The 20,648-nt window shown below is 54.6% G+C and overlaps 1 protein-coding gene and 1 non-coding gene across 2 annotated transcripts in view; both read left to right on the top strand.

Moving 5' to 3' along the window:
* Positions 1–2,919: 2,919 nt before the first annotated feature.
* The window catches only part of Col7a1 (collagen, type VII, alpha 1), a 31,290-nt gene continuing 13,561 nt past the window's right edge, over positions 2,920–20,648 (top strand). The window contains exons 1-65 of the mRNA NM_007738.4: positions 2,920–2,970; positions 3,078–3,166; positions 3,664–3,844; positions 4,529–4,688; positions 4,777–4,870; positions 4,963–5,124; positions 5,226–5,389; positions 5,464–5,593; positions 5,696–5,812; positions 5,895–6,041; positions 6,127–6,243; positions 6,321–6,470; positions 6,548–6,676; positions 7,426–7,569; positions 7,658–7,783; positions 7,897–8,040; positions 8,571–8,690; positions 8,825–8,968; positions 9,270–9,395; positions 9,499–9,645; positions 9,848–9,970; positions 10,286–10,432; positions 10,680–10,814; positions 10,889–11,035; positions 11,114–11,250; positions 11,491–11,617; positions 11,700–11,846; positions 11,934–12,106; positions 12,199–12,234; positions 12,319–12,345; positions 12,437–12,481; positions 12,552–12,614; positions 13,222–13,293; positions 13,384–13,419; positions 13,555–13,590; positions 13,747–13,818; positions 13,921–13,998; positions 14,384–14,410; positions 14,492–14,545; positions 14,635–14,697; positions 14,772–14,831; positions 14,913–14,948; positions 15,145–15,189; positions 15,261–15,296; positions 15,637–15,681; positions 15,770–15,805; positions 15,906–15,938; positions 16,328–16,360; positions 16,506–16,559; positions 16,639–16,698; positions 16,792–16,827; positions 16,939–17,019; positions 17,105–17,140; positions 17,340–17,384; positions 17,638–17,709; positions 17,929–17,973; positions 18,211–18,237; positions 18,435–18,464; positions 18,596–18,667; positions 18,757–18,792; positions 18,868–18,903; positions 18,993–19,073; positions 19,285–19,320; positions 19,689–19,751; positions 19,836–19,880. Coding sequence (NP_031764.2) covers positions 3,079–3,166; positions 3,664–3,844; positions 4,529–4,688; positions 4,777–4,870; positions 4,963–5,124; positions 5,226–5,389; positions 5,464–5,593; positions 5,696–5,812; positions 5,895–6,041; positions 6,127–6,243; positions 6,321–6,470; positions 6,548–6,676; positions 7,426–7,569; positions 7,658–7,783; positions 7,897–8,040; positions 8,571–8,690; positions 8,825–8,968; positions 9,270–9,395; positions 9,499–9,645; positions 9,848–9,970; positions 10,286–10,432; positions 10,680–10,814; positions 10,889–11,035; positions 11,114–11,250; positions 11,491–11,617; positions 11,700–11,846; positions 11,934–12,106; positions 12,199–12,234; positions 12,319–12,345; positions 12,437–12,481; positions 12,552–12,614; positions 13,222–13,293; positions 13,384–13,419; positions 13,555–13,590; positions 13,747–13,818; positions 13,921–13,998; positions 14,384–14,410; positions 14,492–14,545; positions 14,635–14,697; positions 14,772–14,831; positions 14,913–14,948; positions 15,145–15,189; positions 15,261–15,296; positions 15,637–15,681; positions 15,770–15,805; positions 15,906–15,938; positions 16,328–16,360; positions 16,506–16,559; positions 16,639–16,698; positions 16,792–16,827; positions 16,939–17,019; positions 17,105–17,140; positions 17,340–17,384; positions 17,638–17,709; positions 17,929–17,973; positions 18,211–18,237; positions 18,435–18,464; positions 18,596–18,667; positions 18,757–18,792; positions 18,868–18,903; positions 18,993–19,073; positions 19,285–19,320; positions 19,689–19,751; positions 19,836–19,880 — 5,514 coding nt within the window. The 5' untranslated portion in view covers positions 2,920–2,970; position 3,078. The remainder of the gene's footprint in view (positions 2,971–3,077; positions 3,167–3,663; positions 3,845–4,528; positions 4,689–4,776; positions 4,871–4,962; positions 5,125–5,225; positions 5,390–5,463; positions 5,594–5,695; positions 5,813–5,894; positions 6,042–6,126; positions 6,244–6,320; positions 6,471–6,547; positions 6,677–7,425; positions 7,570–7,657; positions 7,784–7,896; positions 8,041–8,570; positions 8,691–8,824; positions 8,969–9,269; positions 9,396–9,498; positions 9,646–9,847; positions 9,971–10,285; positions 10,433–10,679; positions 10,815–10,888; positions 11,036–11,113; positions 11,251–11,490; positions 11,618–11,699; positions 11,847–11,933; positions 12,107–12,198; positions 12,235–12,318; positions 12,346–12,436; positions 12,482–12,551; positions 12,615–13,221; positions 13,294–13,383; positions 13,420–13,554; positions 13,591–13,746; positions 13,819–13,920; positions 13,999–14,383; positions 14,411–14,491; positions 14,546–14,634; positions 14,698–14,771; positions 14,832–14,912; positions 14,949–15,144; positions 15,190–15,260; positions 15,297–15,636; positions 15,682–15,769; positions 15,806–15,905; positions 15,939–16,327; positions 16,361–16,505; positions 16,560–16,638; positions 16,699–16,791; positions 16,828–16,938; positions 17,020–17,104; positions 17,141–17,339; positions 17,385–17,637; positions 17,710–17,928; positions 17,974–18,210; positions 18,238–18,434; positions 18,465–18,595; positions 18,668–18,756; positions 18,793–18,867; positions 18,904–18,992; positions 19,074–19,284; positions 19,321–19,688; positions 19,752–19,835; positions 19,881–20,648) is intronic.
* On the top strand, positions 19,256–19,337 carry Mir711 (microRNA 711). The gene has a single exon (NR_030492.1). It is a non-coding gene; the product is annotated as a microRNA 711 (primary transcript).

The following is a 20,648-nucleotide window of genomic DNA, read 5'->3' on the forward strand; positions in this document are numbered from 1 at the left end:
GAACGAGTGCCCAACCTACTGTGCTGGAATGAGATTTGATTTATTTATTTTGTTTGTTTTACGAGACAGGGTTTCTCTGTGTAGCCATGGCTGTCCTGGAACTCACTTTGTAGACCAGGCTGGCCTCAAACTCAGAAATCTGCCTGCCTCTGCCTCCCGAGTGCTGGGATTAAAGGCGTGCGCCACCACACCCAGCTGATTTTTTTATTAGATATTTTCTTCATTTACATTTCAAATGTTATCCTCAAAGCCCCCTATACCCTCCCCCCGCCATGCTCCCCAACCCACCCACTCCCGCTCCTGGCCCTGGCATTCCCCTGTACTGGGGCATATGATCTGTACAAGACCAAGGGCCTCTCCTCCCATTGATGGCCAACTTGGCCATCCTCTGCTACATATGAAACTAAAGACACAGCTCTGGAGGGTACTGGTTAGTTCATATCGTTGTTCCTCCTATAGGGTTGCAGACCCTGAGAGTTGATTTCTAAGCTAATATCTGACCCCAAAGGCTACAAATACCAACATGCCAGGCATGAGAGGGGAGCTGCTGGGAGTTTCTGGGGTCCTTGCATTCTGAGCCCGGATTTTTCATCTTCAATTGTGAAGAGAAGTAACTTGGGAGGAGCTGTGAACTAGCATGGGGACCTGGGCTACATGTCTGTGGGAATCCCAGTGAGCCAGGTTATGATGGGGCCTTATGAGAGGTGGAGTGAGCTGAGGAAGTACAAGGCAGGCAGTATTCCCCGTAGTACTGGGAGAGACAGAGGGAAGTGTGGGTCAGAGGTCACCCTGCCCAGTTCTGGTGAGGAGTTTGGAGGTACTGAAGATGTAATGGGATGTGGGCCTGGTTGGAGACATGGTGCCATCTGGCAAAACATGACTGAAACCAGGGAAACGTGAGAGGAAAAAAGGTTACTCTGGGACCTCCACGGCCCTGATGGAAGAGTTGGAGGCAGGTACAGGTCTCTCCCACACTGTAACCAAAGCTGCAGCCTTGCCAGGATGCTGCAATCAAGGGGCCTTAGAGGGTCATACCTCTGTTGAGGAAGCTTTTGGCTGCTCTAGACCTAGTCATCCCTAGCCTTCTACCTTCTCAGTAGCCACCTTTGACTCCATACAGAGCCTTTCCTGGGGGACACTCCAGCTCTAGTGAGGTTTGCCTTGATGCCATACTCTTTTTTTTTTTTTTTTTTTTTAAGATTTATTATATGTATATCAGTAATACCAGAAGAGGGCATCGGATACCATTACAGATGGTTGTGAGCCACCATGTGGTTGCTGAGAATTGAACTCAGGACCTCTGGGAGAGCACCCAGTGCTCTTAACTGCTGAGCCATCTCTCCAGCCCTGATGCCAATAGGCCAGGCTCACATATACATGTATGTTCATACCATACATGCCACATTCACCCTGTTGTTACCCACCTTGGCTGTGAGAGCATGCCTGGTTCTCTACTGCCCTCATCTGGAGCATACCACCTAGGGATGGGAGGTCCCAGGGACAATTCTGGGGAGACCTGGGTGTTGCAAAAAGGTTCGAGGACCTGTAAAGACACTGTGTCCCGGGATAGTTCTGAAAGTGGGGGTCTTCAGTGACAAGGAGAGCTGGAGCTTTCCTGACAACTGGGAAATTGAAACGGATGGTCCTCTGTGCCCTGAGGTTCGCCCATGCTAGAAAACTAAACACCTGCACCTGTCCCCATCTCCCCACTTAGCCTGTGGATCTGCGGGAGGTTGCAGGGCCAGGCATATTGGAAGCAGCCATGGTGAATGAGGGAATACTTTCTGGTCTGTGCTGAACTGTACAGGACTGACTAGGAAGCAGAGGAAACAGGGCCCAAATGGGGGCTAGTTTTCTTAGGAGTGTCCCTCTATATTGATGACACCCGCCTAGTCACCATGCATGTATAACCAAAGGAAATCATTAGGAAAGAGGGCTTGACCTGTGACTGGCAATGACTGTCCACACGAAAGGATCAAGAGGGGGGTCACATAGGGAGGGGAAAGTTAGATACCTTGAGGCAACAAGGAAAGGAGTGTCATGGTGTGGCCCTGCCCTAGTCAGGGAATTGAGTAGAAGGGGTGGAGGGGATTCTTGCAGGTTCTAATGAAGCCAAGTAGATGGGGAACCTGGCCTGAATCGTGGACAGGCCTTGCCAGTGGGAACGTGGGTATCAGGAGATGGATTCCTGAGAGATGAGCTGTCAGCATGGGTGGTCCATCCCCCCCCCCCCGCATATGGACAACCCTCCCTCTTTGCAGACACAGCTGGATGGCATCTGTCTAGGGTAAAAGACTCAGTAGGGAGTGAGCGGCACTGGGATGAACAAATATGAACACGCATGGCACAAGTTCTTTCTTCCAAAATGGGGAAGTGTTGCTTAGATCCAGCCCAGTGGAATCTTGGGGTCCCTAGGATAGTCCCATAGTCTCCTGTTTGCTGGGGGCTGCTTTGCCTGTCATGAAGGTTAGGGTGCGGCACAGGAGGGCCACCAGACAGAAGCATGGCTGATTCACGTTTGTCAAGACCTATAGCCTGAGGCTTTGTCTGGGCACCCCATGGGGTTAGGGGTGAGTCAGCGCCAGCTGCAGTATGTCCTACCTACCATCAGGCTGCTACCCCTATGGTCTGCTGGAACCTGTCCACATTTCAGAGAGCAGCAATGACTTCATTGGTCACTCTAACTAGAAAGCAGTCAAGACTTGGAACCCTAAGTAAGGTTGGGGTGCTCTTGAAGTGTCTGTCAAAACCCTGAGTGATACTCGAAAGTCTTGGGACCTGACCTTGCCCTTAAGTGCGTCATATCTTAAGTCCAGGAGAAGTGGGGTGGGGGAAGCGACCTCTGGGGAGGTGGGTGGGGGCGGGCCGCCAGGTCCCCGCCTGCTGCTCCGCCTCCTGGGATCAGGGACTTTTCTCCTCAGTGCCGGCAGGACTTGCTGCGGCGCGGGAGCAGGCTGACTCCTCGCACAGGCAAGATCGGGACTTGGGGTGGGGGGTACTCGGTTTCCACCCGCCAAAGGCTTGGGAGACAAGAGACAGAGAGGTTGGGTTCCTGGCTAACTGTTTCTATCACTCAGGATGAGGCTGCGACTCCTGGTCGCTGCGCTCTGCGCTGCAGAGATCCTGATGGGAGCGCCGGAAGTGTGGGCCCAGCCCAGAGATAGAGGTGGGCATCTTTCGGGGCTCAGCACCCTGTCTGTCACCTATGCATCTACTCAAACTTTATCCCTGACACCTTTCCACCGATGAGTCCCCCAAACTCTTCGTGGATTCTTCCTAAACTCCCTGAATTCTACTCTGCATTCCCCAAATTGCCTCCTATCCCATATGGCACACAAATTCTAGCTCCCTGGATGCAGGCTGATCCTCTGTCCTCAGCCACCGGACAACAGTCCCTCCACGCTGATTTCAGCCCCGCAGCTACACCCCTGCTTGCAGGTTATCCTCCCCCAAGGTGCTCCTGCCCTCCCTGAGAAGCTCTGTTCAGAGTCCCACTGCGGTTTCCTCCAACACTGGCAGAAATACGCCTACCTGGGCTCCGTTTGCAGAGGAACATAAAGCCTATTGTCCTTCCAGTCCCCAAGTCCCAGGGGACCTCAGTGCCTAGAGGATGGTGGGTGGCTGTATTCCCTAAAAGGTCATGATCTCTCCTCCCTGCTTCAGTGACCTGCACACGCCTTTATGCTGCTGACATCGTGTTCTTACTCGATGGCTCGTCGTCCATTGGCCGCAGCAACTTTCGAGAAGTGCGAGGATTCCTGGAGGGGCTGGTGCTGCCTTTCTCAGGAGCAGCCAGTGCACAGGGCGTCCGGTTTGCCACAGTGCAGTACAGTGATGATCCACAGTGAGTAGTCGACGTGGGGTCAGGACTGTAGGCCCCAAGACCCCTTAACAGGAAGGAGTCTAGAAATAGGCTTTGGAGAGCCCAGAAAGGCCCTCGCCAACACCTCTTCTGGAGAGAGGTGGGGATAACTTGGAAGAGTGTTCTTGTCCTAAAACACCTCTCAGTCAGTGTCCTGGGGTTGTGGTGGGGTGGGGGTGGGGTGGACAGGATGATTCTGCTTCCTGATCTGCATAGAGAGAGAGAGTCCAGGAGCTCCAGGCGTTGGGCTCCTGGTGGAGTCTGCATGTTTGGGCTCTGCCAGCTCTTCAGCCCTCTGTTCATCAGAAATGCTTTGTCTGGCCAGTGACCACTGTCCTGAAACTGAGCCCTTCCTCCTACAATTATTTAATCAGATATCCTGCCCACACACACCACCACCACCACCACCACCACCCCCGCCCCAGGCTAGGGACCTAGAGGGTTCCAGGCCTGTTGAGGCTCAGTGACATTGCTATGTCAAGCAGCATCTGAGGAGGCTGCTAACGTGGACACTTCCGCGGTAGAGGGCTGGGGGGGGGTGGGGTCTCAGAACCAAGGGTGCTTGCCTCAGAGCTCACTCATCTCAGTGGCCTCATCTCAGAGGCAGGGCTGGAAGAGATCATGACCCCCCCCCCCGCCTTGTGTTACCCCGTTTCCTCCCCTCAGGACAGAATTTGGTCTGGATACACTTGGCTCTGGGAGTGACACCATCCGAGCCATCCGTGAGCTCAGCTATAAAGGTGGTAACACTCGCACGGGGGCCGCTCTTCACCACGTTTCTGACCGTGTCTTCCTGCCTCGTCTAACACGTCCTGGTGTCCCCAAGGTGTTCCCTATAAACCTACCATGCCTGCAAATGTGACCCCAAAATAAATGTCTGAAACATCCCTGACTGCTCTTGGCACCCATCCCAGGTCTGCATCCTGATCACAGATGGGAAATCCCAAGATTTAGTGGACACAGCTGCCCAAAAGCTGAAGGGGCAGGGAGTCAAGCTGTTTGCTGTGGGTGAGAACCAAGTTGAGGCGAGAGGTCTGTTGGAGTGGGGGACCATTCAGAGAATGTGTAAGCAACTGAGCCCGGCTTGGGCATCACTTCAGGAATCAAGAATGCCGACCCTGAGGAACTGAAGCGTGTGGCCTCACAGCCAACCAGCGATTTCTTCTTCTTCGTCAATGACTTCAGCATCTTGAGGACCCTGTTGCCTCTCATTTCCAGGAGGGTGTGCACAACTGCTGGTGGTGTGCCTGTGACCCTGCCTTGTAAGTTTCTGCCTGTTCTGGGTACCCTAACCCCAGCCTGGGAGTGCCGACCTATGCACTCCTTGCCCATGACCTGATACTACCCCCAACCCCATTCACAGCTGATGACACTCCGTCTGGGCCCCGGGACCTGGTGCTCTCTGAGCCAAGTAGCCAATCCTTGCGAGTACAATGGACAGCAGCCAGTGGCCCTGTGACTGGCTACAAGGTTCAGTACACACCTCTGACAGGGCTAGGGCAGCCACTGCCAAGTGAGCGACAGGAGGTAAGGATATTAACAGTGACTGGTGGCTGCTAAGGACTTGGCTGGACAATGAGATGACCTTTGGCCCTGGGCAGGTGAACATCCCGGCTGGTGAGACCAGCACGCGTCTCCAGGGTCTCCGGCCACTAACGGACTACCAAGTGACTGTGGTTGCCCTCTATGCCAACAGCATCGGGGAGGCCGTGAGTGGGACAGCTCGGACCAGTGAGCAATTCTGTCAACCTTTGACCCCATTCTCCTAACCACCCAGCCCCTAAACCCCTTCTTACTTTTGGCTTTACCAATCCCTGGCGGGTTTTCCCTCAGCTGCCAAGGAAGGGCTAGAATTGAGCCTCCAGAACATCACATCGCACAGCCTCCTGGTGGCCTGGAGGAGGGTACCAGGTGCTAATGGCTACCGTGTAACATGGCGGGACCTCAGTGGTAAGTGAGAGGCATGGACTGACAAAGTTATCGATTCTTACATCTATAAGGCCCACTGAACCCTCTGTGTACTCGCATACAGGTGGGCCAACCCAGCAGCAGGACCTGAGCCCTGGACAGGGGTCAGTGTTTCTAGATCACTTGGAGCCTGGCACGGACTATGAGGTGACCGTGAGCGCCCTATTTGGCCACAGCGTGGGGCCTGCCGCTTCTCTGACTGCCCGCACCGGTGAGGAGCCTGAGTCCCTTTTTCAGGCTGGGCTGGACAGGCACAGCAGGGTACAGAAGCCACTGATACCCATGTGCCCTGGCAGCATCTTCTGTTGAGCAAACCCTGCATCCCATCATCTTGAGCCCGACATCCATCCTCCTTTCCTGGAACTTGGTGCCTGAGGCCCGCGGCTACCGCTTGGAGTGGCGTCGTGAGAGTGGTCAGTGCGAGTGGACAAAGCCAGGCGGGCAGGATTTGGGGCTTGGCTTCGGCTCACCTGGTCCTGCCATCCTGCAGGCTTGGAAACACCACAGAAAGTGGAACTGCCCCCTGATGTGACCCGCCATCAGCTGGATGGTTTGCAGCCAGGCACTGAGTACCGTCTCACGCTGTATACTCTGCTGGAGGGCCGTGAGGTGGCCACTCCTGCAACCGTGGTTCCTACAGGTAAGGGCTCTGTAGGTCTATACATTATCCAGAAAGTCTAGTGACTGCAGCCAGCTTCATGTTCTCCTCTCTCGAAGGGCTAGAGCAGCTGGTGAGCCCGGTGATGAATTTACAAGCCATAGAACTACCTGGGCAGCGGGTGCGAGTGTCTTGGAACCCAGTCCCTGGGGCCACTGAGTACCGTTTCACTGTACGCACCACCCAGGGTAAGGCAGAAGCAGCCTGAAAAGTCCCCTCATCCCGAAGTCCCAGCCTGCAGCACCCTCCCACTCTGGCTTGGTTCCTACGGCCTCCTTCATCTTTTTGGCCATCTGCATCCCGGGAACTGTTGACCCCAGAACTGCCTCAGGGTCTGTCTTTCCTCTCCTCTACCCCAGCCTGCTCTTCAGTTGTCTATCTCCACTCTGCCCACACCCCTGCTGTGGCTCATCCATCTCGACCCCCACAGTTCTACGACCCACGCTCTGCTGTCCCTCTCTAGGGAGAAGAGGGCCCCCCTGTGGTCACTGTGGCTCAAAGTAGTCAGAGCCTGACTCAGTCACTTGATTCTTTGCCTGAGCGCTCCTTCAGTCTCTTACATTCCCACCGCCTCCCCACTAAGGATCCTCTAATACTGATCTCTCGCGTCCCCCAACGCTCACCCATCATCCTGTGTCAGTCTATGGGTGACTTGCCAACTTGCATCACAGGCACAGACTCTCATCATGCTATGTCCTAACGCCCCGTCTGTCACCCAGTGTCCCCATTCATTGGCGACCTCCTGTTATCCTGTGTTGCCATCATGGACCCCTTAGCCCCACATCATTTTCTCTTACTGTTTTCCTCTCTCCATTGCCCTTCCCCATCCAATCTCCCCATCTCCCACGATGTCTGGTAGTTTTGCCTATCACTGACTGCTGTTCTAGATCCCTGTGTGGTGCTCACCCCCCTTCCTGCCCACCCTGCCTTTTCTCAGGGGTCGAGCGGACTCTATTGCTTCCTGGGAGCCAGACAACCTTTGACTTAGATGATGTTCGAGCTGGGCTTAGCTACACGGTGCGGGTGTCTGCTCGAGTGGGTGCTCAGGAGGGTGATGCCAGCATCCTAACGATCCACAGAGGTGAGCACCTTAGGAGACTTACGGGCGATGGCGACCGACTTGCTCCCTGTCCTCACACTGACCTTTCACCCCTATCTTTAACCCCCAGATCCAGAAGCCCCACTTGTTGTCCCAGGACTGCGGGTTGTCGCATCAGATGCAACAAGAATTAGGGTGGCCTGGGGACTTGTCCCTGGAGCCAGTGGATTTCGGATCAGCTGGAGGACAGGCAGTGGTCAGTGTGGAGTGTGTGGATTGTTTGCTGAGGGGAGCTCTCAGAGTGTGTGTGTGTGGGGGGGGAGTAAGGGGACATGCAGAAACCAGGCCGCCGTTTCTCTCTGATCCCAGGTCCAGAGTCCAGCCGGACGCTGACCCCAGACTCCACTGTCACGGACATCCTGGGGTTGCAGCCTAGCACCTCTTATCAAGTCGCTGTCTCAGCACTTAGAGGGAGAGAAGAGGGGCCCCCTGTGGTCATCGTGGCTAGAACTGGTCAGAGCCTGACCCGGCCCCCTGGCTCTTTGCCTCTTGTGCCCCTTAGACTTCTGTGGCCCCCTTAATGGTGTACATTTCCACCTTGAGTCTCAGCCCACCCATCCCTACTCTCGAGCCTTCCCCTTCACGTTCACCTGTCTCTCCCATGGCTCCCTCTGTCTTGCTCTTATTTCTGCTACTCGTCCCTCAGAACCTATCACTTCCTCCTCCTCCTCCTCCTCCTCCTCCTCCTCCTCCTTCTCCTCTTTCTCCTTTGTTGGACCCAGCTCTCCTTGGACCTTTACTTTGTCCTTTGCCTGAGGTCCTCACGGTCCCCTGATGCTTCCATAGACCCCTCTCAGTCAGACCTCGTCTTTCAGATCATTGCGACCTGACAGCTCGGCTTCCTACTGTAAAACCCCTCATTGCCCTTTTGTGAGGTCCCTGCCTCCTGTAAACACTCATAGCCTTCCCTTGCCAAACAGTTCCCCATCTTCTCCCATCAGACCTGCCTACATTGCCAGATTGCCCATTATCTCCCTCTCCAGATCCACTGGGCCCAGTGAGGAGAGTCCACTTGACTCAGGCTGGCAGCTCATCTGTCAGCATCACCTGGACTGGGGTTCCCGGTGCCACAGGATACAGGGTTTCCTGGCACTCAGGCCATGGTAGGAGGCAGGGGTTTAAGGAGGGCTCTGGGAGGAGGTTCTGAATACAGTGGAGGCTAAAGATTCTTTTGGGATCCAAGTGGAGCATTGGGCAGTCGGACAAGTCCTGGGGTTATCTCCGTCCTTGATCCCAGGTCCAGAGAAATCTCTGTTGGTTTCTGGAGATGCCACGGTGGCTGAAATAGATGGGCTGGAGCCGGACACAGAGTATATAGTGCGTGTGAGAACCCACGTAGCTGGTGTGGATGGAGCCCCCGCCTCTGTGGTTGTGAGGACTGGTGAGTAGATCCCAGCCAGCTATTCCTTGGCTGACCCAGCCTGCTATGTCTTTCTGACTGCTGCCCCTGCTCAGTGCCCTGTCTATCCTGAACCTCCCAGGGTTACTGAGCGTCCATTCATGTTTGTGACCTTGGCCGTGCTACACTCCCCCCGAAACACTAACCTCCTCCCCTCAAAGTTCCCTCCACTGACCTGGCCACACTAACCTTGCCCAGCCTTCATTACCTATGCCTGCCTTGCTACTCTTGTTTCTGCTAGACCCCCAGTGGCCCCTCACTTTTACCTTGCCTTTGTCCCTAGCTCCTGAGCCTGTGGGCAGTGTGTCGAAACTGCAAATCCTTAATGCTTCCAGTGATGTTCTACGGGTCACTTGGGTAGGAGTCCCTGGGGCCACATCCTATAAACTGGCGTGGGGACGTAGTGAAGGTAAGGCTCCAGGTTTCCATCCTTGTCCTTCCTGGCTACAAGTGCCCTCTCTGCTAAGCTCCCCACAGCCCCCCTAACTTTTACTCTCTGCCGGCCTGTCCAGGTGGCCCTATGAAACACCGGATACTCCCAGGAAACAAAGAGTCTGCAGAGATACGGGATCTCGAAGGAGGAGTCAGCTACTCCGTGAGAGTGACGGCGCTTGTTGGAGACCGAGAGGGTGCACCGGTGTCCATTGTCATCACCACACGTAGGAGGGTGTTTGGGTTGGAAGAAGTCTTGGAGTGAGGCTGTGTTCAAGGGGCTTTTGGGGAAGGATCTGTGCTGGTGTTGGAGAGGGATCAAGGATTTATAGTGAGCCTGTGTGGGTAAAGTTCGGGGAAGAAATGTATTCAGAGGGGTTGGTTAGCCTAGAGGGCAGAGCCTCCCTGATTGTAATGCTTTCTCTTAAGCGCCTGCGACCCCAGCACTTCTGGAGACTCTTCAAGTTGTGCAGAGCGGGGAGCACTCCTTGAGGCTGCGATGGGAACCAGTACCCGGAGCACCAGGCTTCCGCCTGCACTGGCAACCTGAGGGTGAGAGACACTGGAGGAGGGAGTTGGGACCAATTAAGGGAGAGGGCCTCTGGGCAAAGTTGCTGAAAGGAGTGGGCAGCCAGGTCTGCAGAATCAAAAGCATCAGGGGGCTTAATCCACAAGGTGGGTGGGCGTAGTCAGCCTTGAGGAGATGCATCTGGTGAACAGGCTAAAGACGAATGAGAAAGATTGTTGGGAGAATGGATGTGATGGGTCAGCGTGGTTGGTGAGAGTCAGTGAGATGGGGACCGCCACCCCTGTTATCAGTCACCACCCCCTGCATATTCTTGGCCCTTACATTCATACTTCTCTCAGGTGGCCAGGAACAGTCCCTGACCTTGGGACCTGAGTCTAACAGCTACAACCTGGTTGGTCTGGAGCCAGCAACAAAGTACCAAGTATGGCTGACTGTCCTGGGCCAGACTGGAGAAGGTCCCCCTAGGAAGGTGACTGCATACACTGGTGAGCCTCTCAGAGCACTCACCGGCCTGTGGTGTGCTCTTCCCCCACGCCGATGACATGCCCTAATTTTCTGCACTCCAGACTCTAAGTGCTTCCTGTAGGCTCTCCCCTAAGGCCCTGGCGGAGATTCCAGAGTGATCTCCCAGGATGCTTCACTAAAATGAACCTGCTCTAAAATCTTGCATCTCTCTCTCTCTTGCTCTCTGCATCCATCCTCAGATCCGTTGGTCTTTGATTACTCTTTCAGAGCCCTCTCACATCCCGAGCACTGAACTACGCGTGGTGGATACCTCTATTGACTCAGTGACTTTGACCTGGACCCCAGTGTCTGGGGCATCCAGTTATATCTTGTCCTGGCGGCCGCTCAGAGGAACTGGCCAGGGTGAGGGGAAGACCAGAAAGTGGTAACTGGGGCTCCATAGAGAAGTTCCTGCTTAACCAAATCTTCCTCTGCAGAAGTGCCGAGGGCCCCACAGACACTGCCAGGGACCTCAAGCTCCCACAGAGTGACAGGGCTGGAACCTGGTATTTCCTATGTTTTCTCTCTGACACCTATCCAGAGCGGTGTACGAGGTTCTGAGATCTCTGTCACACAAACACCAGGTATGGAAGGTACTGTGGAGAAGCCTGAGGGGACCATGGAATGGTTGGCCATCCTAGTAACTCGGCTCTTTTGTGCAGCGTGTTCCCATGGCCCAGTGGACGTGGTGTTCCTCTTGCATGCCACTCGAGACAATGCTCACAACGCAGAGGCTGTGAGGAGGGTCCTGGAAAGGCTGGTGTCTGCACTTGGGCCTCTTGGTCCACAGGCTGCTCAGGTTTGGTTCTAATGAAAGCCAGACTCCACCTGTTCCTGGCCCTCCCCTCTACTGGTTCCTGACCAGCCACCATCACTCCATCCCTTTTTGGGTTCAGGCTTTCCCCAGCTCTCCTCCAGGCTCTGGATTATCTCTCCTATTCTACCATCGTAACTGACCCCCTGGGCTGATCATACCTCCCATGTCTCTATCTCTGTCCTACTCACATGTCCTCCCCATCTTGTGTCTGCTCCTACCCAGGTCGGCCTGCTGACTTACAGCCACCGGCCCTCCCCACTGTTCCCACTGAATAGTTCCCATGATCTTGGCATCATCTTGCGAAAGATCCGTGACATCCCCTACGTGGACCCAAGTGGTAACAACCTCGGTAAGGACCACAATCAGTGTGGACTCCTGGGGCTTTCCCATCAGGTTCTGTGTCTCGGGGTTCTGACACGCACTTTTCCCAGGCACAGCCGTGACCACAGCTCACAGATACCTCTTAGCATCCAATGCTCCTGGTCGCCGTCAGCAAGTGCCAGGCGTGATGGTCCTGTTAGTGGATGAGCCTCTGAGAGGGGACATACTCAGCCCCATTCGTGAGGCCCAGACTTCTGGTGAGCTGTAGGGCTGTTGGAGAAGGGCCTTGGGAATAGAGGTGGCCCTGGTGACGTTGTCATATAGATTGCTGGATCTCTTTTTAGGGCTTAAGGTGATGGCACTGAGTTTGGTGGGAGCTGACCCAGAGCAGCTGCGTCGCTTGGCACCAGGCACGGACCCCATCCAGAACTTCTTTGCTGTGGATAATGGCCCAGGCTTGGACAGAGCAGTCAGTGATCTGGCTGTAGCCCTGTGTCAGGCAGCTGTGACCATAGAGGTTTGGAGAAGGCCTCTGGGGACTGGTAGTACAGAGGGGACCTTGGGGTTCTTTTAGAACTTCCTGGTCTCAAGGAGCGTCTTTGTCCACAGCCGCAAACAGGGCCTTGTGCTGTGCACTGTCCAAAGGTAAGTGGCCAGAGTTGAATGGGTGGGCAAAGGCCACAGTTAGACCTGGTTGTTCTTACCCTCTTCTGACATGTCTTCTCCTAGGGCCAGAAGGGGGAGCCTGGAGTAACGGTAAGCCACCCTATGGAGGTGAACAGCAGGTTGAGAGTCAATGGGGCAGAGGGCAGTGGATAACACAGGACTCACTGATCACTCCTTTTAGGGACTGCAAGGACAGGCTGGACCTCCTGGCCCCCCTGGTCTCCCGGTGAGTGCCTCCCCACCCCTGCCTCTCTTGTGCCTGGCTTACAGCCTCCTTACCTGCTCTCCTCACTCAGGGCAGGACCGGTGCTCCAGGCCCGCAAGGTCCTCCTGGAAGTACCCAGGCAAAAGGCGAGAGGGTGAGTGTGGAACTCATCGACTGTCTCTAGGGTGCTCCCACCAGGGTGCTCCCACTAGTTTTCCTGGAGGGTGTAGGGAAAAAGAAAGAAGCAGAATTAGCGGTATGAATTAGAGTTAGGGCTGGACATGGTGGTGCACACTTGTAACCAACCCTCGCACCCAAGAGGCAGAAGCAGGATGAGACACAACTTTTAGGCTAACCTAGATTGCACAGCCAGATCCTGTCTCGATAGATAGATAGATAGATAGATAGATAGATAGATAGATAGATAGATAGATAGATAGATAGATAGATAGATAAACAAATAAATAAATATCCACAGAATGTTCTTAGAGGCCTGAGTGATGATTATAAAGCACACCAGATTAGGGGAAGGTTCGGAGTGGACAGAAAGGGCTTTAGGATCCTCTTGGAGAGGCTGGGCTCTTAGAGCTGGCATGAAATCCATTCAGCTGACAGCTGCTGCTCCTCTGCCCCACCACTCGGCTCTGGTAACACTTGGGAGCCTGTGGGGTTGGAGGCGTGGTGGGTGGCATGGAGCTCTTTATGTAAACTGGGACACTGGGGAAGGATCTTTTCCTGCTCTGACCTCTCTGCCTTTCTAGGGCTTTCCTGGCCCAGAAGGGCCTCCAGGCAGTCCTGGCCTCCCTGGAGTTCCTGGGTCTCCTGGCATTAAGGTGAGCAAGGCTTGCCTTTGCCATCACCGGAGGACACGTCCTTGAATGGGTGCTGTAATTTTGACTCTTCTGTCTTTGGTTCATTTTCAGGGCTCCACGGGGCGGCCTGGCCCTCGTGGGGAACAGGTAAGTGTTCTCTTTCTGCCATCCCAGTGCCTGCTAGGGTGAGAGCCTGCGGCTGGGGCCAGCAATGGCTCATGAGGATCTCTCCAAGACTCATCCGAGTCTAACTACTACCCCTCTACTCTGCTTTGTCTGTAGGGAGAACGAGGGCCTCAAGGTCCAAAGGGGGAGCCGGTAGGTGAAAGGGAAATGGGGCCAGGATATTCCCTGGAGGAGTGGAGTGCCCCAGGCCAAACCCTGTACAAGACCTGAAGCATGCTAAGAACTGGAACACCATGAAGGGTGTCTCCCACCTCCCCTACCCTGAGAACTGCTTTCTGCCCCACACAGGGTGAGCCTGGGCAAATCACTGGCGGTGGAGGGCCAGGGTTTCCTGGAAAGAAAGGGGACCCTGGACCTTCGGTAAGTCTCAGGCTATGTGGCCGCAAGTGATAAGGGAGTAGGAGGCCAGCTGGGAAGTGACAGTCAGTTCTAAAGCACCTTACGTCTTGTCTCCTCTAACAGGGGCCCCCTGGATCTCGTGGCCCTGTGGGGGACCCAGGACCCCGTGGCCCCCCAGGGCTTCCTGGAATATCAGTGAAGGTGACAGCATGACCCTCAAATAGTCTTATGAATAGCATGTGATTCAGACCTGATGAGCTCACTGGGATCCATACAACCCTTACTGTTTCTTCTGACCTTTAGCCCCCACTGCTCAGTGCCTCGCTATTCCTTTTTGGGGATTAGGTTTTGAGATAATATCTCTCTCTCTCTAGCCCTAGCTGGCCTGGAACTCACTCTGTAGACCAGGCTGGCCTTGAACTCACAGAGATCTGCCTGCCTCTGCCTCCCGAGTGCTGGGATTAAAGGGGTGCTCCACCATACCCGGTCCCCATTATTTGTCGAACCAAATTTGACCCAACCACTCTCCTTGCATCTTGGGGATGAGGGCATGGTTTAGAGTCATGGGGTCATATCTGTCTTCCAGGGTGACAAAGGTGATCGTGGGGAACGGGTAAGTGAGGAGCCAGGTATTCTGGGGATGGCTTGGAGGCTGAGTCTCATGGCCATCTCCTGACCCACTGTTCTTCCCTAGGGTCCCCCGGGACCAGGCATTGGTGCCAGTGAACAGGGTGACCCTGGACTTCCGGTGAGGGGCCTTGGGGTTCTGCTGGGGGGCGGTGGCTGAGTGTTGGCCTTCCTAGTTTTTTGCTTATGGGTTTGTTTACTTCCTTCAAGGGGCTTCCTGGAAGCCCTGGACCCCAAGGCCCAGCTGGCCGACCTGGAGAGAAGGGAGAAAAGGTAGGAGCCTGACCTCTGGGTGGCCCATAGGCAGGGCCTCCCCTGGGTTTTCCTGTCATTTGTTTCTCCTTCAGGGTGACTGTGAGGATGGAGGTCCAGGCCTCCCAGGACAGCCTGGGCCCCCAGGGGAGCCGGTGAGTTAGTCTTCAACCATCAACTCCCCAACCATCAACGCTCAAACCTAAGTCTCTGAACTCCCCATTCATCCTTTCCAGGGCCTGCGGGGAGCTCCTGGAATGACTGGGCCCAAAGTAAGTACCAGTTGTGGCTGGGTGTGTTCAGATGTGACATGTTATAGTTTGGGACCTTCCCAAGGTGCTTCAGTGTTCCAGGCTTCAGGGTTAGAAGATACAGCTCTGAGGAGCTCAAAGGCTGTGGTTTTGGTAGTTGGGAATCCATATGCTTTATTTGGGGTTCTCTGAAAGTGCCCCTCTTCTCTCTCCTCAGGGTGATCGGGGACTGACGGGGACCCCGGGCGAGCCTGGAGTAAAGGTGTGTAGAGCCTGTGGGGTGCTTGGGAGCATCCAGGTCATGCTCGGCTCTGACCTCTTCTGTTCTCCCAGGGTGAACGGGGACATCCTGGTCCCGTGGGACCCCAGGTAAGCCCCTGACCTCAGTGCCAACTAACTTATAGACTCTACGTTTCCTGCTAGTTCTGATTTCTTGTTCTCAAGCCCTTCGACCCAATCAGCAAATGACACCTATCCTCAGGGATGCAGGTTTGGGGATGCAGGCCTATGAATGCAGGCTCAGGGATGCAGGCTCTAGCCCTCAGCCTCCAGGTTCCAGCTCTGGGTTTTCTGACTAGAACAGAACTGATCACCATTCTCTCGATGAGTTTCACTCTTTCCTACCCCAGTCCCATCCCCTGGGACCCCTTTCTAACCTGGTCCCCCCCACGCGCCCACCCAGAGCAACACCAATGTTTCTCTTCCCCAGGGGCTCCCCGGGGCTGCTGGACACCCTGGAGTGGAGGGTCCTGAGGTAAGTCTGTGACTGTGGAAGGGGTCAGGGATGAGGCTTTCCTAGGTCCCTCCCTCCCTGTTTGGGCTCACAATGTCTCCATGTACAGGGGCCACCAGGACCCACTGGCCGCCGAGGAGAAAAGGTAGGTTACAGGTATCATACTTCCTGGCAGATGGGACACTTGGACCTTCAGTTCCTAGGTGACCCTTTGACCTGTCTCTGTCCCTGTCCTCTCTCCCTAGGGAGAACCTGGTCGCCCTGGGGATCCTGCAGTGGTGAGTGAGGGACAGATGGGGTCCTGATCCAACATGGTTCTGGAGCACTGATACAAACTGTTGCTCAGGGCAGTGGCCTTGGGTAGGCCCAGCTTTGTGATCCCCTGGATGCTGTAATCTGCCTTCAGACAGCTAGCCGTGTCCCTCTGACCCTTCAGACAAGCAGCCCTGTCCCTCTGATCCTTCAGACATCTAGCCCTGTCCCTCTGACCCTATAACTATTTTGAGGTCATGAGCATGGTGTCAGGTGTCAGCCCATTTTGTATAGTCCTTGCCTGTCTGTGACCTATAGGCAGAGACATCCAGCTTCATAAATCTCTGTCCCTGTAGGGGACTGGTCCTATGATATCTAATCAAGGCTGAGCTGTGTCTGTCCTGTTGGTTTTCAGGGTCCTGGTGGTGCTGGAGCCAAAGGAGAAAAGGTATGTCCGGAGGCTGTTAAAGGGGAGGTCAAGGTCACAGGGTCTATCTTGGGTCCGACCTAGAGATCACAGGCTTTGCCTGATGGCTGGGTTGTGGGAGTGCCTGGAGCCTGGTTCTAGTATTGATAGCCTTTGTCACCTTTAGGGAGAGGCTGGGCTCCCTGGGCCCAGAGGAGCTTCTGGAAGCAAAGGAGAGCAGGTGACTGAGGGGACAGCATGTTGGGAGGTGGGACAGGTGCAGGCTATACACCCCTGAATACTGATCATTCCCTCTACAGGGCGCACCTGGATTGGCTCTTCCTGGAGATCCTGGCCCCAAAGGAGACCCTGGAGACAGGGTGACTAAATTTTGGGCCAGGGGCATGTGACAGAGGGTGGAGGGAAAGGTATCTAGAATTCTGACTAGCCTGTTGCCCTTCCTGCTCTCTCAGGGTCCCATTGGCCTCACTGGAAGGGCAGGACCCACAGTAAGTATATGTGATCTTGGATGACCCTCGTGGTTGGTAGAGCTCCCTCCTCTCTCAAAGGCTATCTGTTGTCTGAGTTGTGCATCCCCCTCTTTCTTGTATCCCTGACAGGGTGACTCAGGGCCTCCTGGAGAGAAAGGAGAGCCTGGTCGACCTGGTTCCCCAGGACCTGTTGGCCCCCGAGGAAGAGATGTGAGAGGCTGGATCTGGGGGTGTCCTGGGTGTTGGGATGCATCACTGGGGCCTTAGGACCAAGACTGACCTTCATGTCTCACAGGGTGAAGCTGGAGAGAAAGGTGACGAGGGGATCCCGGTGAGACTCCTCCCCACAACTGTGGCTTTTGACCCTCTACCTGAGAACCATGACCCCAAGGACCTTAGGATCCTAGCAGATAATTGTGTCCATCCTCTGGCTCCTGTCTAGCCAGTGCCCAGCCCATCTCTGTCCATGCCTACTGAGTCAGTTAGATCCTAGCCCACCTGCACAGAGTGACTTTCTTCTCTGTCACTAGGGTGAGCCAGGTTTGCCTGGAAAAGCAGGTGAACGTGGCCTCCGGGTGAGTCTTCACAGGGAGAAATAATGGGTCAAGCAAGAGGGAGGGAAAAACTTAGACAGGAATGTAAAGAGAGGTTCTGGGGGGTGGGGTGGGGGAGGTGAGATATGAGAGGGGAATCTATCTACCAGGAAGTGCAGGGTGGTGGGAAACTCTCATGGATTTGGGGATGGTGGCAGACATAGGCAAAATAGAAGTTCATGGGAAAACCTGAAAATGCCTGAAGAGTCTGCCTCAAACCAACTGTTCTTTTCAGGGGGCACCTGGGCCTCGGGGGCCTGTGGGTGAGAAGGGGGACCAGGGAGATCCTGGAGAAGACGGACGGAATGTGAGTCTCAACCTGTGGCCCCTCACCCCTGACTTCAGTCCCAATTCATCCATCCAGTTCCCACCTCATCCTCCAAGGGGTCACTCCTACAGTCTTCACCTCCCTTCTCTCTTCTGGGAGAACTTCCCAAAGGCCAGCAGGACCCCATGAGCCCTCATGGTACTTCTAAACCTCTCCCCAGTTGTTGTCTGCCTTGACTGACCTCCTGGCCTTCTGCAGGGCAGCCCTGGATCATCTGGACCCAAGGGTGACCGTGGGGAGCCTGTGAGTACTACTGCACCTGGGCTTGTGTGGGCTGCCATCGTGGGCATTGCTCAGGCAAGAGACCTGGAAGTTGTCAGGGAGAAGCACTAATGGCCACATGCAGGCTTGGCTGCCTTAGCTGCATTCTGGGAATTGGCACTGGGGCACTTTCTGGAACTGGGGGACAGAGTTGAGCCTGGGCAACTCTGAACTTCGATGCTCTGGGCTCCTATTGATGCTAGTAATTTCTTTTTCCAGGGTCCCCCAGGTCCCCCTGGACGGCTGGTAGGTGTTGAGCTAGGTCTGGTCTTCTGGCATCCCCTTTTCTATCCCCTGTTGCCTCCTGTATCTCCCCGCCCAACCTACTTCCCTCACAGACCCTTGACACCTCCATTGATCTTCATCGCCTCTTACTGTCCCCATTGCCCCTTTCCAGCCTTGGATATCCTCTTGAAGTGCTCATATTGATCATTGTCCTACAGGTGGATGCAGGCATTGAATCCAGAGACAAGGTACAGGGGTCTGGGGGTAGGAGTGAGGCCTCATGTTTGGGAAGTATCCAGTGGCCCTTGTGACAAGATATAGCTCAAGTGTCCCTAGTGGCTGAGGTGCTGATCCCTCCGCCAACCTGTCTCTGCCACAGGGAGAGCCTGGACAAGAAGGTCCCCGAGGACCCAAGGGTGACCCTGGGCCCCCTGGAGTCTCTGGAGAAAGGGTAAGTGTGATGAGCCTTGTGTGTGTGTGTGGGGGGGGGGCTACAGTCCTGGAAAACCTCACTCTGATTCTTCTGTCTTTTGTCTTCAGGGCATTGATGGGCTTCGGGGACCCCCAGGCCCACAGGTGAGTGTGTGCTTTGCCCCTTAACCTGCACCATCCATTGCTCTGTCACCCTCTATCTGACCTTGTTCCCTCCAGGGAGACCCCGGTGTTCGAGGCCCAGCAGGAGACAAGGTGAGAGGACTGGATGGGTTTCGAGAGGCAGAGTTGGCTCGAGGACCCACCTCAGTCTTCAAGGCTTCCTGCCACTGTGTTTTCCTCAGGGTGATCGGGGACCCCCAGGGCTGGATGGCCGGAGTGGGCTGGATGGGAAACCCGGAGCCCCTGGCCCCCCAGGGCTACATGTGAGTAACAGTTTTCTCAGTCCTGTAGCCCTTTATCTCACTTGTTTAGTCTTAGCCTTGAGTCATGGTACCAGCATGCTCTCTGTGTGTCCTTTTAGAGAGCCTTCCTGTGTGGGGCATATCACCGGTAGGTTTTGGGTTCACAGGAACCATTGCCTGCCGATGGGCAAGGACCCTCGTCCCATGTTCCTAACTTTGAATCTCTTCTTAGGGTGCTTCAGGCAAAGCTGGGGACCCGGGGAGAGATGTAAGTCTGGGGAGATGTCAAGGTGGCGGGTGACTTGGGGGTCCAGGAGAGGCCTCATGGGTGTCATCACAATCAATGAGAACAGGGCAGATGGTTCTGCTGAGTCTTTGGGAGGAGATCTCTGTCCCTAATCAGCAGGTCACCGGACCCCTTGCTGGCAGCTGCTTTACACATCTTAACAGAATGGTCTTGGAGTTCTTCCTTTAGGAATCAAAGCTAGAGAGCCCTTGACTTACAGGATCTGGGCCTCAGAGGATTTCTACAAGACCTTTGAGTCTCTACACTGGGGACCTTCTAGGCTATAGGGTGCCATGTCCTAAGGGACAGCTCAAAGACCTTCTTAATCCTAACAATGATTTTCCCCCCAGGGACTTCCAGGCCTTCGAGGAGAACATGGCCCCCCTGGTCCCCCTGGCCCTCCTGGAGTTCCGGTGAGTCTTGCTTTCAGACCATCCCTTTAGCCTCCTCTACTGTCACCTGAGCCCTAAGATCTAACCAACTCTCTGCTCCCGCAGGGAAAGGCAGGCGATGATGGCAAACCAGGCCTGAATGGGAAAAACGTGAGTGTGTTTAAGACAGTGCTGCCACACCTGCCAAGAAAGGCCCACGTGTTCACACAGCCCAGAAATACAGACAGCACTGGGAGCACACGTACTGACGTCTATAGACATGCACCAACACCAAACATAGCCCTGATGTGACAGTGCGTTTGAAGTGTGTTCTAGGGCACACCTGGGCAGCCTTGTGTGAGTTAGATCTCTGTGTGTGTGTCAGCTCGGGAGGAGCAGTGTACAACAAGATAAGCCACAGCCACTTGTCCAGGCAAAGAGCCACAAAACCAGGTTGAGAACGACAGACATGTGGGCATGGAGCCATAGTCAATGACACGTGGAGATATGTTAACACTTGAACACTACATTTAGACAAAGATGTAGTGAAGCAAAGTCCCATGGCTCGCCCATGACATAGCTGAGGACATGCTGACATGCGTTTATAGCAATTGTCACCAACATATATATGACCACATATATTGAAATACATGTAAGATTTGTAGACACAAGGCAAAACATACAGTTTCTAAGGAACTGGGGACCCAAGTGTATATGTATAAATTCATGCTTAGATGTAGGCCATGGTATGCAGATAGAGGACACACAGAACCCTGTGTACATCCGCTAAGTCACATGTAGATAGGTGTGCTCATAAGGCATGGACTCTTACTGTGTCTGCATGCATGTGAGTTATATACAGAGAGCTACAGGAGGAAGGCCTGAGCATGTATACATGGATGCAGGCACACATAGGCTGCCCTGGAACATGCAGCACTT

This window comes from Mus musculus, chromosome 9 (genome assembly GCF_000001635.26).
Source record: "Mus musculus strain C57BL/6J chromosome 9, GRCm38.p6 C57BL/6J".
Classification (NCBI taxonomy): Eukaryota; Metazoa; Chordata; class Mammalia; order Rodentia; family Muridae; genus Mus; species Mus musculus.